General features: G+C 50.2%; 1 protein-coding gene across 1 annotated transcript; it reads left to right on the top strand.

The window, feature by feature from the left end:
* Window positions 1-3,887: 3,887 nt before the first annotated feature.
* LOC144155572 (uncharacterized) lies at window positions 3,888-10,500 on the top strand. Its single transcript, XM_077687107.1, has 3 exons — window positions 3,888-5,607; window positions 7,495-8,011; window positions 10,255-10,500. Exons 1-2 carry the CDS (start codon window positions 5,378-5,380, stop codon window positions 7,994-7,996), a joined length of 732 nt encoding a protein of 243 aa, XP_077543233.1. The 5' UTR covers window positions 3,888-5,377; the 3' UTR covers window positions 7,997-8,011; window positions 10,255-10,500.
* Window positions 10,501-14,890: the final 4,390 nt, after the last annotated feature.

The raw sequence follows: 14,890 nt of genomic DNA, 5'->3' as shown, positions 1-14,890 counted from the left end.
TAGACAGAAAAATCCTGCACTCCACCGTGTAAAGACGACAATGATCCGTCGCGAGAAAGCTTCGCGTTCAACCATCGTCGTCGTTAGACGGAGGGCCGGGTGCCTGATTTTTTTTTTTACAGGCTAGTAACTGAACCATGGTTGACAAATTGTAAATTTTGTGGGCTAATTTGTGCTACCGAGCTCAAGGACCTGGGTTTCACCCCGGCCGCGCATGTTGGCCGGGGCGCATGTTAGTTGGGGTGGCTTCGCTCGGAGCTCTGAACATCGCGTAGCGCCGAAGTTGCGCGTCTGATTTCCACATGCCGCGGGTTCCACCTTACGACAAAAAAGCCCGCTGTCAGTCAGTTCTGCTCGCGGCGGTTGCGGTCGCGGTGGCCGCTCGCTCAGCTGATAACAGCCGATTATCCTCGCTGCCCCGCAGCTGCTGGCACACGCATGCGTCCACTCTTCCCCCTCGCTGCCACTGGCGCGGCGGCCCTGCGGCGGCTCCTACATGCGTGACGGACGGCTTTCCCGCACGGCTTTGAAACTCAAGATGGCGGTTGGACGCGCAACTCTGCTCCCCGAGGGCATAGAATTTATTCGCATATAGTAAAAAAGGGCCCATCTCTTCTCGAGGGGGACTCGAGTAAATGCGTCGCATAGGGGGTGGGTGTATTGCGTTAACGTTTAGTGTTTGGGGAGTTGGTGGTAGTGAATGCGTTGTATCAGCAGCTTCTTGACGTAGTTTGAATGAGTCAAGGATATAAGGCGCGTTCGTAGCCTTTCATTCTGTGTCGGTTTTGTGGCGCAGTGGGAAGAGCACCATGTACCTCGCGTTCCGCCCACAGGTAGTGAATGCGTTGTATCAGCAGCTTCTTGACGTAGTTTGAATGAGTCAAGGATATAAGGCGCGTTCGTAGCCTTCCATTCTGTGTCGGCTTTGTGGCGCAGTGGGTAGAGCACCATGTACACCCGGCGTCAATATAAGCCGGGGCACGCGAGCGCGTGGCAAAATGCATCGCCGCGACATCTGACGTGGCACTTCTGGTGTCGAGACATCGATGTGCGCGTGCGCGTCCAACCACGCTCGCTAGCCTGTCTTTTCCTTCGCTTCTAACGGCAGCGCTGATCACATTCAGAGCTTGGCGTCAGGGGTCACTTTCTTTGCTGAACACGTCTTGCTCGTACACGCTCCAGCGGCCGAGGGCGAGGGTGAAGTTGCGTTGCTCGCCCTGCCATGCTGTGACAGATAACTAATATTGCCCGTCTCGCGGTGACAAAATTGTGCCCCACATATGCTCTCCCACATCGGTATTTCTAACAGCGGCGCTGTTTTTGGGCTGGGCTTGACGGCAGCCTGTCTTTGTATCGTTTTACTCTCCCTCCGGAGTTCCCAGCAATGCGTTTGTGTTTACAGGTAAAGCCGACTTTATGAAGACCGGCGGAAGCTTGGTCTTTGTAAGCTGGCCTTCCCACACTGCCTGTTTCGCAGCGAAGCATGGAAATCTACGGAGGGAGTATGATTAAAGACAACGGCTTTAACTCTTGTGTTATTAAATGTAACCAAAAACCATTTGTATGAAAATTTGCTGATAAGACGATCTGTATCCGCTGTACCAAGTTTCGTTTACTTGTCGTAATTATGTAGGGATGTTGTAAACGTTGCAGAATTAGTTTGTTTGCATTATAACGCAATCTACGGAGAGAGATTGCCATGTATTGGAGAAAAGGGTTGTAACTACGGCTCCGCGCTGGTTCAGCAGATATCAGTCACATAGCACGTCGGGTGACCAACCTGCAGGAGGATCTGGGCTTACGCACTCTACACACTCCGAACGGTGCGGATAGGAATCCCATAGAGAATGTGTGGGGGATCATTAAGTCGCGCTTGTCCAGAAGCGACTTGTCAGGGAGCACAGCGGACGCGCTATGGACCGCGATTCCGGAACAATGGGAAAGCCTTCGCGCAAACCAGGAGTTTGGGGTTTCGCCTTACGAGTCAATGCCAAGAAGGATGAGCGAGATCATTTCCGCAGGCTTCTACTTCTCCCACTAATGAAGTTGAATAATGGGAAGGAGCACAGCACCATACTTTACAGATGCTTTTTCATTGCTGGCCTTGAGCTGCGCTTTGATTTTTAGCTTGTGTAGAATACCGGCTTTCATTTTTGTTAATTTTTTGTCAAACCCACGACCACGCCGATCTCTTCTCCCGTTTCCCCTTCTATACTTGTTTAAGAACGTGTGCAAGGTGAAGTCTCATGACACCTTCATAAATGGAATTATTTCTCGCTTCAGTTCGTATTCTGTTTTGGTGTGCTCATTTTAGTTAAAAACCAACGGCATGTTTTACGAAAAAAATATTAAAACTCGTTCCACCGATTGGGATTGATTTCTGCTGAACCAGCGCGGAGCCGTAGTTACAACCCTTTTCTCCAATACATGGCAATCTCTCTCCGTAGATTGCGTTATATTGCAAACAAACTAATTCTGCAACGTTTACAACATCACTACATAATTACGACAAGTAAACGAAACTTGGTACAGCGGTATAGATCGTCTTATCAGCAAATTTTCATACAAATGGTTTTTGGTTACATTTAATAACACAAGAGTTAAAGCCGTTGTCTTTAATCATACTCCCTCCGTAGATTTCCATGCTTCGCTACGAAACAGGCAGTGTGGGAAGGCCAGCTTACAAAGACCAAGCTTCCGCCGGTCTTCATAAAGTCGGCTTTACCTGTAAACACAAACGCATTGCTGGGAACTCCGGAGGGAGAGTAAAACGATACAAGGACAGGCTGCCGTCAAGCCCAGCCCAAAAACAGCGCCGCTGTTAGAAATACCGATGTGGGAGAGCATATGTGGGGCACAATTTTGTCACCGCGAGACGGGCAATATTAGTTATCTGTCACAGCATGGCAGGGCGAGCAACGCAACTTCACCCTCGCCCTCGGCAGCTGAAGCGTGTACGAGCAAGACGTGTTCAGCAAAGAAAGTGACCCCTGACGCCAAGCTCTGAATGTGATCAGCGCTGCCGTTAGAATCGAAGGAAAAGACAGGCTAGCGAGCGTGGTTGGACGCGCACGCGCACATCGATGTCTCGACACCAGAAGTGCAACGTCAGATGTCGCGGCGATGCATTTTGCCACGCGCTCGCGTGCCCCGGCTTATATTGACGCCGGGTGTACCTTGCGTTCCGCCCGCAGGGTCGTGGGATCGAAACCATTCGCCGGTAAGTATTACTTTTTTTATACAGTGTAGGGGGAGGGGTGCGGACCTGTTGTTGAGAGCGAGGAGGGTAGCGTGATGCGGGAGAGGAGGAGTGGGGGAGAGGGCGCACCTGGAACGGCTGTTGCGGACGCCGAGGCACGCCGACAACGCCGGGTGACATCGTGAGTTAAAGAAATGCTCTGCATTTAAAACTATGCCCTATAGGAGCTACATACATGTCCTAGCTTCGCCAGCTGTACAGCGGCCCGTACGTGACGTCTGTGATGTCACCTCGCGCGATGCAGAACGGTGCCGAACTCAAAGTAGTCCTAGGCTGCACCCGAACCTAAAGAGACCTAAAGGATTCCTAAAGCAAAGGGTAGAATTAACGTTCGAAAACGTGTGGGACCCGCTAGGGCTCCAACCCAGGCCTTTAACGCCAGTACCCACAACCCTCCATAAAGGTTGTCCGTTGGATCCATATAGCTTTAGGTATCTCACAAACGAGAATGAGGACGGCATGCCACATAACTTCCATAGGGTTTCCATAGTGTTTGGCGGACGCATATGGCGTTGCTCCACGTAAATGTGGATGCTCGACCGGCACGTCAGTGTCGCTTTTTAACAGCGAAGCTGTTTATCAAATCGTAATTTTTCGTGTCCGCGGTTAAAATACCAAGAAATTGCCGAGCGCGCGCACGTAAGCGCGAGCCTTGCGGCGACCGCCCGGCAGTTAACAAAACCAAGAAAATGCCTAGTGCTCGTGTATGCGTGCCTCGCGACGGCTGCCCAGCGTCCCCTGCGCACGTTTGTCAAGCCAAGCATACCCACTTAGGGAGATTGGCAAAGATTGTGGCGACCCTCCAGCAGTTAAAAAACCAAGAAAATTCCGAGCGCTCGTGTGTGCGTGCCTCGCGACAACCGCCCATCGTCCCTGGCGCACGTTTGTAAAGCCAAGCAGACCCATTTAGGGAGATTGGCCAAGATTACGGCGATCGCCCGGCAGTTAAAAAAACCAAGAAAATGTCTTGAGCTCGTGTGCGCGTGCCTCGCGACAACCGTCCAGCGTTCTCGGCGCACGTTGGTCAATCCAAGTATACCCACTAAAGAAGAAGAAAACTCCAGCATTCGCCGTCATCGTGGCAACACTCGCTCGTAACGTGAAAGACACGTCATAGCGTACGCTCTTCCGAGGGGATGTCCAATGATTATCACTTCAAAAAAATGAAAGAACCTCACACTCATAGCAACAATGAGGGAGTGAAGGTCGTTGCAGCAGCGGAGAAGGTCGACGCAAATCGGCTGCAATTGTGGGCTTAAACCTTAGTGATGGTCGTGAAGGTTGCGTACAGCTTCGCTACCTTCAAGTCTTACGCGTTAGTGTGAGCTTCCTTCATTTTTTGTTGAAGGGCTCAGGATACAAGAATCAGTGCCTGATTGGTTGGAGCGCGTCGACCCACTGATTACTCTCAAAACCTCAATCAACTACTCCCATCAACCTCAAAAAAAAAAAAAAGCATGAACTCTCGGAATTCGAACTTGCGACTTGCAAAACAATGTATCCAGCGCCCGAGACCACTCAACTACGAGCTTTTTTTTCCACATGGTATTTATTGCATTACGTGCCAATGTAGGAAACGATATTTGCAACACACATTCACAACTATGTACACATACAAATGAGTTGACTACGTACACATAAAAACGAGTTGATTACAAGTTGAATAAATAAACTAAACACAATGGACAATTACGTACACTTAGTTTAAAACGGGGGCAACAGGGAACAACTAATAAGGAGGGGATACCAATCAGGGTGGGGATTATTTTGTTCATGGACATCTTTCAAGGAGCCATGAAGAGAAAACAAAAGTTTGTTTTATTCGAAATATTAGGTGTTTCATAGTACCCCAAGCGCTTTCCCGGAAGCAAATGATGCTTTATTCACTGAGAAATAAGGCAATTTAAGCCAAAATTTTAAATCTCCCGCTAAAATTGCAGATTTCGTGACGTGAACAATGGCGTCATACGAGGCGGTCCATGAAACAGATACCTAGTATGTCGACTCCATATAGCACCCACACGCGGGAGTCAGACAGGAACCGGAAATCGTGCCGAAACCGAGACGGCGGCCATTTTAAAAATACTAGTAAAACCTAGTGCACCCGCAGCCCTAGTCATGGAATCGCCTGATCGGGAGAACAAAACTCTCGCCGAGAAGCTCGGGCTTGCATTTAACAACCTCACACCACTCAAGCGCTCAATGCTTCTAAGTGCACGAGCGGCAGGAGTTGTGGGATACGCGGATGGACCGGAAAGCGACCATTCCGCGATAGCCACAACAGACGAACGCCCTGCCGTCGGCACCGCTGCCTCGTCAGCCCCGTCGCGACGGATGAATACAGACTGGTACGTATGTGCCGTATTTTTATTACGGTTAATAATAGTTCAATTTCAGTAGCAGTATCGCTTATGCCAGTTGGCCGGTGTCGTGTATGGAAAGCCGTTCGCGCGAGCTCTCTGCTCCGACCAGAAAGATACGAGCGTCAATGCGCGGTGTGTACGGCATCTATTCCCCCAAGGTCAGAGCGCTCTGACGGCGATTTGACGAAGTCGGCGACGAGCGCCAGCATGCCCCAGGAGTGAGCTAACGTAAGGGTCCCTGCCGTAATCACTTCGTCGGAAATGAAGCGAGCACACTCGTACTTCCTTTAGCTCCCTTTCTCCTCCGTTTGCAAAGTTCACAAAACGTAGCCACTTGCTTCGCCGAGGTTCGTCCTTGGGCAGCACATGAAAGGAGATCTCTTCACCGGTGGGGATGTCGCACTCCCTCGACGATTTGCCCGTACTACATGGGCATTTCAAAACGCAGCAACGAAATTTCATTGTAAAGTACTCGAACAAACTGAAGTTTCCAGTGGTTGTAAACTGGAAACGAGCTCGTAACGACAGCAGCAAGCCAACACCATTCGAAACTTCTGCGACGACTGGCACTATCTCGTCGCTTCTTGCTGTTCCTTACTCCCCTCGTTTCTATTTTTACCTTTGCTGGTTGGCGATATGACGGCCAACCTACTGTCAAGGGATTACGATACCAAGCAAGGTCGCGGCTGAACGTGCTGGAACGGTTCGTTGGCCCCTAAGAGCCTCGAACCCGAAAATTCGTCTGCGCGACGGCGAGATGTTGAGAGCGGCCGGCGGTAGTTTCGTACGCATTGTCGCACACGCTTACGTGTTCGTTCGGTACTTCAACCGTTTACTCCACCGTTCTTTGTCATAAAAAGAATGTGCAGTATGTTTCACGGGCATATAGCTCACTATGCAAACTGTAAGCCCTGCCTAACATGCGTTTGCTTTTGCCGGCCTCCGCCAATCGCAGAGCATTCTCGAGTGACATCATAGGTTCTGTGGCGGAAAATGAGCTGGTTGGTCGCATGGCCATTTCCTTTTTTCCTAATTATGTAGCTTATTTGAGCGAAGTTTGCGTTATAAGTGGTGTCGTTATGGTTCTAACGAGGCAATCTTTCGAATGAACCAAACCTGTGTTTTCTCTTCATGGCTCCTTTCAGATTAATGATCATTTGGCAGAAGTGTGCTCTGGAAAAAATCATAGGCTGAGCGTGCCTATCCAGCATTCGTGTTTCGTATCACCCGCAGGCGGTGGTGTGCCATATATATGATTGTTTTCTTTTTTTCTAATCGCCCTGCATAGTTTATGGAAAAGCTCAACCACGAGCCAGCGCTGCCAGCGCACACACAAATCCATATGTGAGAAACATTCGGCTTTCCGACTCGGTGGTTTTCGGGTGTAAATGTAATAATACATAGAGAGTAAACTACACGGTTGTAGAGTTAACTAAAATAAGATTGGAATGCTGAAAGAGGAAAAGTAAAGAGGGGAATGTAACGTGGGGCAGCTACCACCCGCAACGGGCGAAGTTTTCTTTCAGCCTGTCGCAGCGCAAACAGTTAAAGAGTAACGTAAATATAGAGACGTTAGCTTCTTTGGTGCGATGACACACGTCATCACTTAGCATTATCAATCAATCGAGGACGAACCTCAGAAGGAGGACGATCTCTTAAAGGTTCTGTTCTGGAAGCTCGTGAGTATTGCCAAGATGGACCGCTGCTTGCGGGCATTTTCCCTGCGGTGGATTCCGAGGAAGAAGAAGCAAGCGCTCGTGCGCGTGCGGGTGCGCGTGGCACGAGCGACCGCGCCGATGCTCTAAGCCTACTTCGAGCTGTTCGGCAAGAAGGCGGAACCGCTGGGCTCCTGCCGTGTTGCCACTTTTCTAGGTCCGCGGCGATGAACGGAGGGGGTGACCTGCCGTCGACTCGGGAAACTGTCGGAACAGCTGCAGCAGCCGCTCCCGACCAGGGGCAACCGCGCGGAGAGCGGCCGGATATGGCCCTGGTCCTGACCCGGCGGCTCGCCGAGTTCCAGAACCGTCGGTCGCAGATGCTTGTCCAGGCGCGCAACCTGAAGAACGACCTGCTCACGTTGCAAGACGAGAATGCGAACCTCCGGATGGCGCTGCACAAGGAGCGGAAGAAAGTGGATCGAGCCCGGTCCTTTCTGGATGGGTGCACCAGTACCCGTGACGTGGCGCAGCAGCCGCTGCCGCCAGCACCGAGGGTTGCTAGCCTGCAGTCTGCTGAATGCCGCTGCTTGGCGGCGGAGCGCAGTCGCTCGCTGTCAGATGACCAGGGGGACGCTGCATGCCTGGAGCCGCCGCAGCCGCTCGACTGCCCCCCGGACCTGGACGCCGACGACAGTGATCTCAACGACGTTGACTGATGCCCAACTGCGGCAGTGAGCAGAACAACCCCTCATTTATTCTCAACACATCATTTTACGGGTGCGGTTCCAAGAAATAGAATTGGAACACGTTATTTATATTTAAAAATATTTTATTTTCTTTAAAAATCCCTGCTAGCACTTGGCGTCATTATGTTTCAATGCACACAAGGTTTTTGTAGTAATTGTTTCAGCTTTTATGTGTTACCTTTCTGTACTTTGGGTAGGGTTCGCAAGTTTACCAATCTAGTAAAAAAAAATGCGTAATTTCCCGTCAACTTGTTCTCCTTTCAAACGCCCCTTTTCAAGGTAGAGTTCGAGGAAAAGGGAAAAGGTGGGTTATCGCGTCACTGCCCGCTAATAGCTGCTCAGGTGGCGCTGACTAACGCCCGAAACCGAACGTAAATTCGCGTAAAAATCAACCAGCTGTAAAAGGAAGGTATTCGGGAGAAATTTCCGGAATCTTTTTTCTTCTGTTTTATATGCAGAAAAATGGGCTAAATACATAATTTTTATGTCCACAAATATTTCTCCGTAGTATGGAACTTCACTGGAAGCGCCTGCCGTCTCCGCGGGAGCGTTTTCTTCCATAGCGCTTCAGGCCTCAATGTGCACCATAGTAGCGCTGAATATAGTAATCGCAAACGGCAATTATATAGTCGTCCGTTGCTCGCGTTATGCGCAGGGAATTTGATAAATGGCATTTTTTTTCGAACATAAGTGGAGTAGGATAGGTCATCAGAGATAGGCCAGCATTAGCATTAAACAAACTGTACACAACTTCTTTCTGCCTTCAACATCAATTATGCAAGTTCTGTTTCAGATTCGTCTATTTTTACGAGCAATACGCCATACGCATAAACAATTGTACAGAACATGTGAAGCTTTCCGGGTCATCGCAGTTCCTTCAGAAGTGATTACTGTGGAGATAATCAGTGTTATGCAAACTATTTTCGCACAGCTAATATGAAAGGTGAAATCTTGCCTTGTGCGCAGTCACGCTGCTGTACCAGCTTCCAGAGCCATTGAAACTATCACAATGAAATGTGCGGGCAGTAAATTTTGACTAAGAATTGCACAAAATCTATGTGGAGCTCCGCGAAGTGTCTTTGCAGGGTTTAAATACAAGGTTACTACTTGCTCTACGCGAAATATCACTTTCTTGCGGTGGTTTTGCTAGGTTCCTGGGAGCTCGAAATTTTGGGCAAAAAAGCTGGTACGATTCGGAGAATTTTCAACTAATGTGTAACCATTCTTGCGGCGCTTCTCTGTTTCGCCAAACACATGTTCTTCGATGCAAACCGTACGTTCTTCGTACGTTCTTCTAAGGAACACGTCTCGCCGCATCCCACCTTTCAAAGCGATTGACTCAACTGAGCCAGAACGCGGTCCAATCGCTGCTTCTGCTTTTCCCGTGACGCGTCTCATTTTTTTCTTCTCCTTTTTATTTCAGCTTTAACGCGGAGACAGCAACGTCACTAATTTTTCTTACTGTCACCAATCATGTTATTAAGATTATTATTCATATACTCAGAAGCCCCCCGGACGAGGCTTCCTTGCACACACATCCGTCATGCGGAAAAGCTTCCTTCCGCATTTCTAGGAACCGATGTAGCAACGGGTACAGCGTAACGCAGACGAGGACTAACGCCATCCCCCCACCCAGCTTACCCTTGGCGCTTACCACACTCTTCGGACGAGCTGCGCCCACGTGATCAAGTACAGGAGACAACTGGAGCAATCGGGTGCCGCATCTTCATGTTCACAGCCTGCTGGCCAGCATGCTAAGTTGTTTGTTTGTTTGCTTTTGTCGTTGTTGTTTGGTTTTTTTTATTCAGTTTACGTCGAGGGCATCAGCCAGCATCTAATGTCGCCAAGGGCTCAACAATATTGTGATGCTGGTGCGCTCGGCTAGTGCTTTGCGGCACTGCTAGCCGTGGCCTCCGCGAGGGGAAGTCCGTCAGAGTTGTAAAGAGGTGTACAAAGGTTGGTAGGTACGCACATTAGCATCTCAGTGTGTCGAAAATAGTTTTAACTGGGTTTGCGTATGGGGACCAATAATGCAGGGCCACGGAAAGGCTCACGTACGCTAGTCGGGGTGAGGGTGATGAGCCCCCTCACGGGTCAGCTGAACGCAAAAGCACATTTGCCCGCATTGTTTATAGTTGGGCAACGCAATCTGTGCTCCAAGTGCTTTGTCAACATAGTGAAGCTGGTCTTATTTTTTGTTTGTTGTTTCTTTTCCTCTGTTCTCGCAGGACAACGTGAGATGCACCCCGTGCAGAGCGCGCCTCACTCTTGTTCGGTCATCTGATGAGCCCGACGAACACCGGCCTTTTTTTTTTCTGAACTTTGAGGCCATTTTTTTTTCTTCTCTTTTGTCATCCGTGTGCTCCTTCCCTTCAGTGACTGCGGTCCCTGAGATGTCGTGTGTGTTCCCGCAGCCTGTGTAAATAAAGCTTCCTTACTGGACAACCACAACTCAGGACATCGAGCGACTTCCTCCAAATGAGGTACAAGTGAAACGCAGTGCCGCCCGACGGCGCTCCAGGTTAGCGATGAAGGCGTGGTGGCCAGAGTGCCACCCGGTGGCATTCGAATTTTGCAGGATAGGCTGGCACGGACCAGAGCGTCCGTCGTAGTGGTGTAGAGATTTTTTCCTAGCTCCGTGATACAAAACTCTTTCTGTCCGTTAGGTTTGGTTACGTTACGTTAGGGAGAGCGAAGTAATGCCAGACGCGTTTTCTTGCCAAACGCTGCCGGACGTCACTTAGACACAGCGAAAATAAAAACCTCTCTCTCGAAGCCAACACGATGGAGGGTAAGCTCCTCCTTCCCCTCATCTCCCGCAGCCCTTCCCGGGAAAAGTAAAGCGTTCAGGGTAAGGCCGAAACCTCCAGCGGATGGGTGGATATGACCGGTCGATCTTCGCAAAGTTGGGGGTCAGCTCCCGCCCCAGCTCCGGGCTATCCTGCAGTGAGGTCGTACAAGTATACACACAACTCTCAGCGGTTTCCCGCTGGTTAACTTCTCCAGTGGGGTGGTCTTGTGCCCTAATTCTCGTGCGCACTAGATGCCGCCGCTGAAGTCCTTGCTCCGAGTCAACAGTAACCCACCGGGAACCCTGTTGACGGTGCACTAACCCGGGAATCCACGGCAGACTTGATCCGATTATGAGGTTTAGCGCGCCGTAGTGGAGGGCTCCGGATTAATTTTGACCACCTGGGAATCTTTGCTGACTTGACCTGAAACTGCTCATGCAGACCGTTTACCGGTGTCAAATAGCCCCACTCTCGGTTGGATTTCTGCCGATCCGGCATAATGCAGGTGATATTTGTTCTTATCTGACCCAACAACTACTGCTACGTCACTCTCGGGTGAATCGACCTGAGTGAGAGATTTCAAAAGTTTGGTGTCCAGTCCATTAGGTGACCGGCAGCCGCAGCCTGCCGGTGACCATGGCAGCTCATTCCGCGAGACTCTTCTAAGTATGCAGGTCCAGAGCATCAACCAGGAACAGAGCGACACGATGTTGAGCGATTTATTCCAGCAGCTGTTTTTCAGATGATACAGAGCCACATGGTATTTTTGATTGACGATAGTAATGACGTATGGAAAAAGTATGCTGAGGTTCATCTTATTCTGACGCCATGGAAATTCGCAGCAATAGCAGTATGTTCAATGTAAGTTAAAAGTTATTTTTTATTGTGGCTTTGACGGATCTTTTCTCCAACAATACATGTCGTAGAGCGCGTACGTACAAACGGACAAAGTTTTGCTTCTCTTATTCATCATAATAATTGTCATCATCATTTTGTTTGCAACCAGGCATACATATAGGTAACCCGAGATGCGTTGCTAGCGAAGTTGGTCTGAATGATCGTAATAAAGGCGAAGGCTCAGACGTCCACAACGTAGGCAAGGCAGGCGGCTCCCCTGTTCAGTATTCTCGAGGCCTAAGTCTGCGTATTCACGTTTGTTACAATACATCATAGCCCACAATAATGCATGGTCCCGAAATGTAATAATGCCTGGCTCGAAATTATTAATTACTATAATCGTAATACGTCCTCAGATATATGTCGAGCATTAATATGGATGATAACGTCAGCTGTGAAATTTGGTGAACTCTGACGTTCATTACAATTATATTTACGTGTGCAATATCGTGTACTTGGTGTACAGGCTGCTTATTTAGCTTCCTAACATATCAGGGTCGTGCACTATTCTTCATCGCAGCAGCTTTGCCAGCAATCCTGGCTCAGGGAAGCAGATCCATGTATTGTTCGCAAGCGAGAGAGAGAGAGAGAACAAACTTTATTTTCCGCAGGACCTAAGTCCAGGTCCTAATTTCAAAGTTCAATTCACCGGATCCACGTAGTACTCCAGAATGTCCGTGCGGATCCGGTGCACGTGTTTGTAGAGAGCTTCCTGGGCAGCCTGGATGTTTACTGTCGGCGGGGGAGACAACCAGAGCTGCCAGGAGGTGATGGAGGCGAGGGATGGGTCAAGTGATGGCGGGGTGCAGTCCCAACAAGAATGAGGGATGGATGGGTAGGAAGAACAGGTGGGACAGGAAGGATGACCAGGGCGCCGATAGATGCGGTGAAGAATGTGATGGGAGGGGAGTGAAGAGGTTTGAGCCTGCCGAATGAGGCACGCAGCCTCACGAGTTAGACGGGAACTGGGGGGTGGGTACAGGGTACGTGATAGGCGTTGGGCGTGTAATTGGTAACGGCGGGAAGCGCGGTGTTGAGTACGAACCGCCGGCGGGTGGTACAAGGTTGGCCAGGACATTGGCGGACCCGGGAAAGGTACTCGGGTGAGCGCGTTTGCTAAGGCGTTTCCGCACATGCAGCGTGGCCAGGAACCCAAACCAGTGTAAAGCGGGGCCGAGGATTCGATGCAAGTATCGGAGTGACGAATTCAGTATAGTGTGTGGGTGAGTCTCATGGTGAGCGAAATTACGAAGGGCTGACTGACAGTCGGAGAAGATATATACTGGCGTGCTGGTAGGAACAGTAAGAGTAGCGTGCTCTATTGCAAGGGCAATGGCGTATTCTTCGAGAGAGGTCGAACCCGGTGGGGAAAGAAAGGAAAGCGTGGCAGTGTCTAAAGAAGGGAGTGGGAGAAATGAAGCCGTGCCCGTTGAGTTTGAGGGGATGTCGCTGGCGTCAGTAAAGTAAACGATGGAACCATGGGAGAGTAGAAAATTAATTCGTCTGGAGAGGGCCTGAACGCGCAGTGCACGACGAGCAGGGTGTCGATCAGGGTTCATGTTGCGGGGCAAAGGCTCAACCCGTAAATTAGTAAAAGTCGCCCAAGGAGGGTGTTCCGGTGGTATGGGGGGTAGTTGCGAAGTGGGGTAGTTAAGTGTATTGAGAATAGCACGACCTTGGGCAGAAGTCTGCAGGCGTTCGAGTTGGGCCTGGCGATGGCACGCAATGCGTTCTTCAAGAGTATTATATATCCCTAGTTCCAGAAGGGTGGCGCTGGGGGCGTAGGAGGGTACTCCCACAGCGATACGGTAAAGTGTGCGGAGGGAGGCCTCGAGGGACGAGAGCTGAGATGGCGAGGGTTGCAAATACGGAATTGTGTATAGTATACGGGACATAACAAAAGCATCGATGATGCGGAGCAGGTGATGCTCGTGCAGTCCAGCTCTTCGGTTGGCGACCCGGCGGAGGAGAGGGGATAGCTGAGTGATCTGATTGTGAAGTTTGCGCAGAGTCGGTACAGAGCTGCCCGCATAATGTAAGGTGAGACCGAGAATCCGAAGGGTGTCAACATGCGGTATAAGGCTGCCAAAAATTTGTACCTGAGGAAGAAAGCGGTCCGGGGCTACTCCACGCTTGTTACTGACTACGAGTAGAGCGGATTTTGAAGGCGAAATAGAGAGGCCGACAGACGTGACATAGCCTTGGATGACGTCACACGCTTGCTGAAGAGTGTCCTCCAGTTGGCCGGGACTGCCCTTGGTTGACCAGAGCGTGATGTCATCTGCATATATAGAGTAGGAGAGAAGGGGGATGGCATCTAATAGTGGAGGAAGCGAAGCTAAAGCGATGTTAAAAAGGGTGGGTGACAGGATGGAGCCTTGTGGGGTACCAGCTGATAGATAGAACGGGGGGGAAGTAGAGCCCGGGATAGAGAAAGAAGCGGTACGGTTAGAGAGGAACGAACGGATGTAGGTATACATGCGAGATCCGCAGTTAGTTTTGGCTAAGTTAGCGAGAATGGCAGTGTGCTGAACATTATCGAAGGCCTTATGAATGTCGAGAGCAAGGATACCACGGAGCTGAGAGGAGCTACGAAAGCCGTAGACGTCATGGGAAATACGGAGGAGGGTATCCTGAGTGGATATGTAGTGGCGGAATCCAGTTTGGGTGAAAGGGAGGGCAGAGTTGTGAGAAAGGTGCCATTCAAGGCGCGTCAATGCCATACGCTCAAGCAATTTACCAACACAAGACGTAAGCGAGACAGGGCGAAGATTTGGAAGAGTGTGTGGTTTGCCTGGTTTCGGGATCAAAATAATTTTGGAATGTTTCCAAGACGCCGGCAGTTCGCCACTGAGCCAGATGTGGTTAAAGAGAGCCAGGAGTTCTGAAAGTGCGCTGTCAGGAAGGTTGCGGAGTAGTTTATAAGTTATTCGATCTTCCCCTGGCGTCGTATTGCGACGAAGGGTGTTGAGCGCCCGGTGCAGTTCTGTTACTGTAAAAGGCTGGTCAGGGGGGGACGGCGGGAAGTCTCGGCGTGGAAGCGCAGAAGCAGGAATGTGTGTACTAGTAGGGTACATGAGTAAGCGAAGGTCCTCTGCTAGTGTATTCGGATGTTGCTTTGTCGAGAGGAGGATGCGGGGAACAGGGTGGACCGGTGAGGAAGGTTGAATGAGCG

Source organism: Haemaphysalis longicornis, unplaced genomic scaffold, assembly GCF_048455015.1.
Source record: "Haemaphysalis longicornis isolate Haplotype H1 unplaced genomic scaffold, Haemaphysalis longicornis Haplotype H1 scaffold_1, whole genome shotgun sequence".
NCBI lineage: Eukaryota > Metazoa > Arthropoda > Arachnida > Ixodida > Ixodidae > Haemaphysalis > Haemaphysalis longicornis.
Note: the sequence above shows the minus strand (reverse complement) of the source record. Positions and strands in the feature narration are given on the sequence as shown.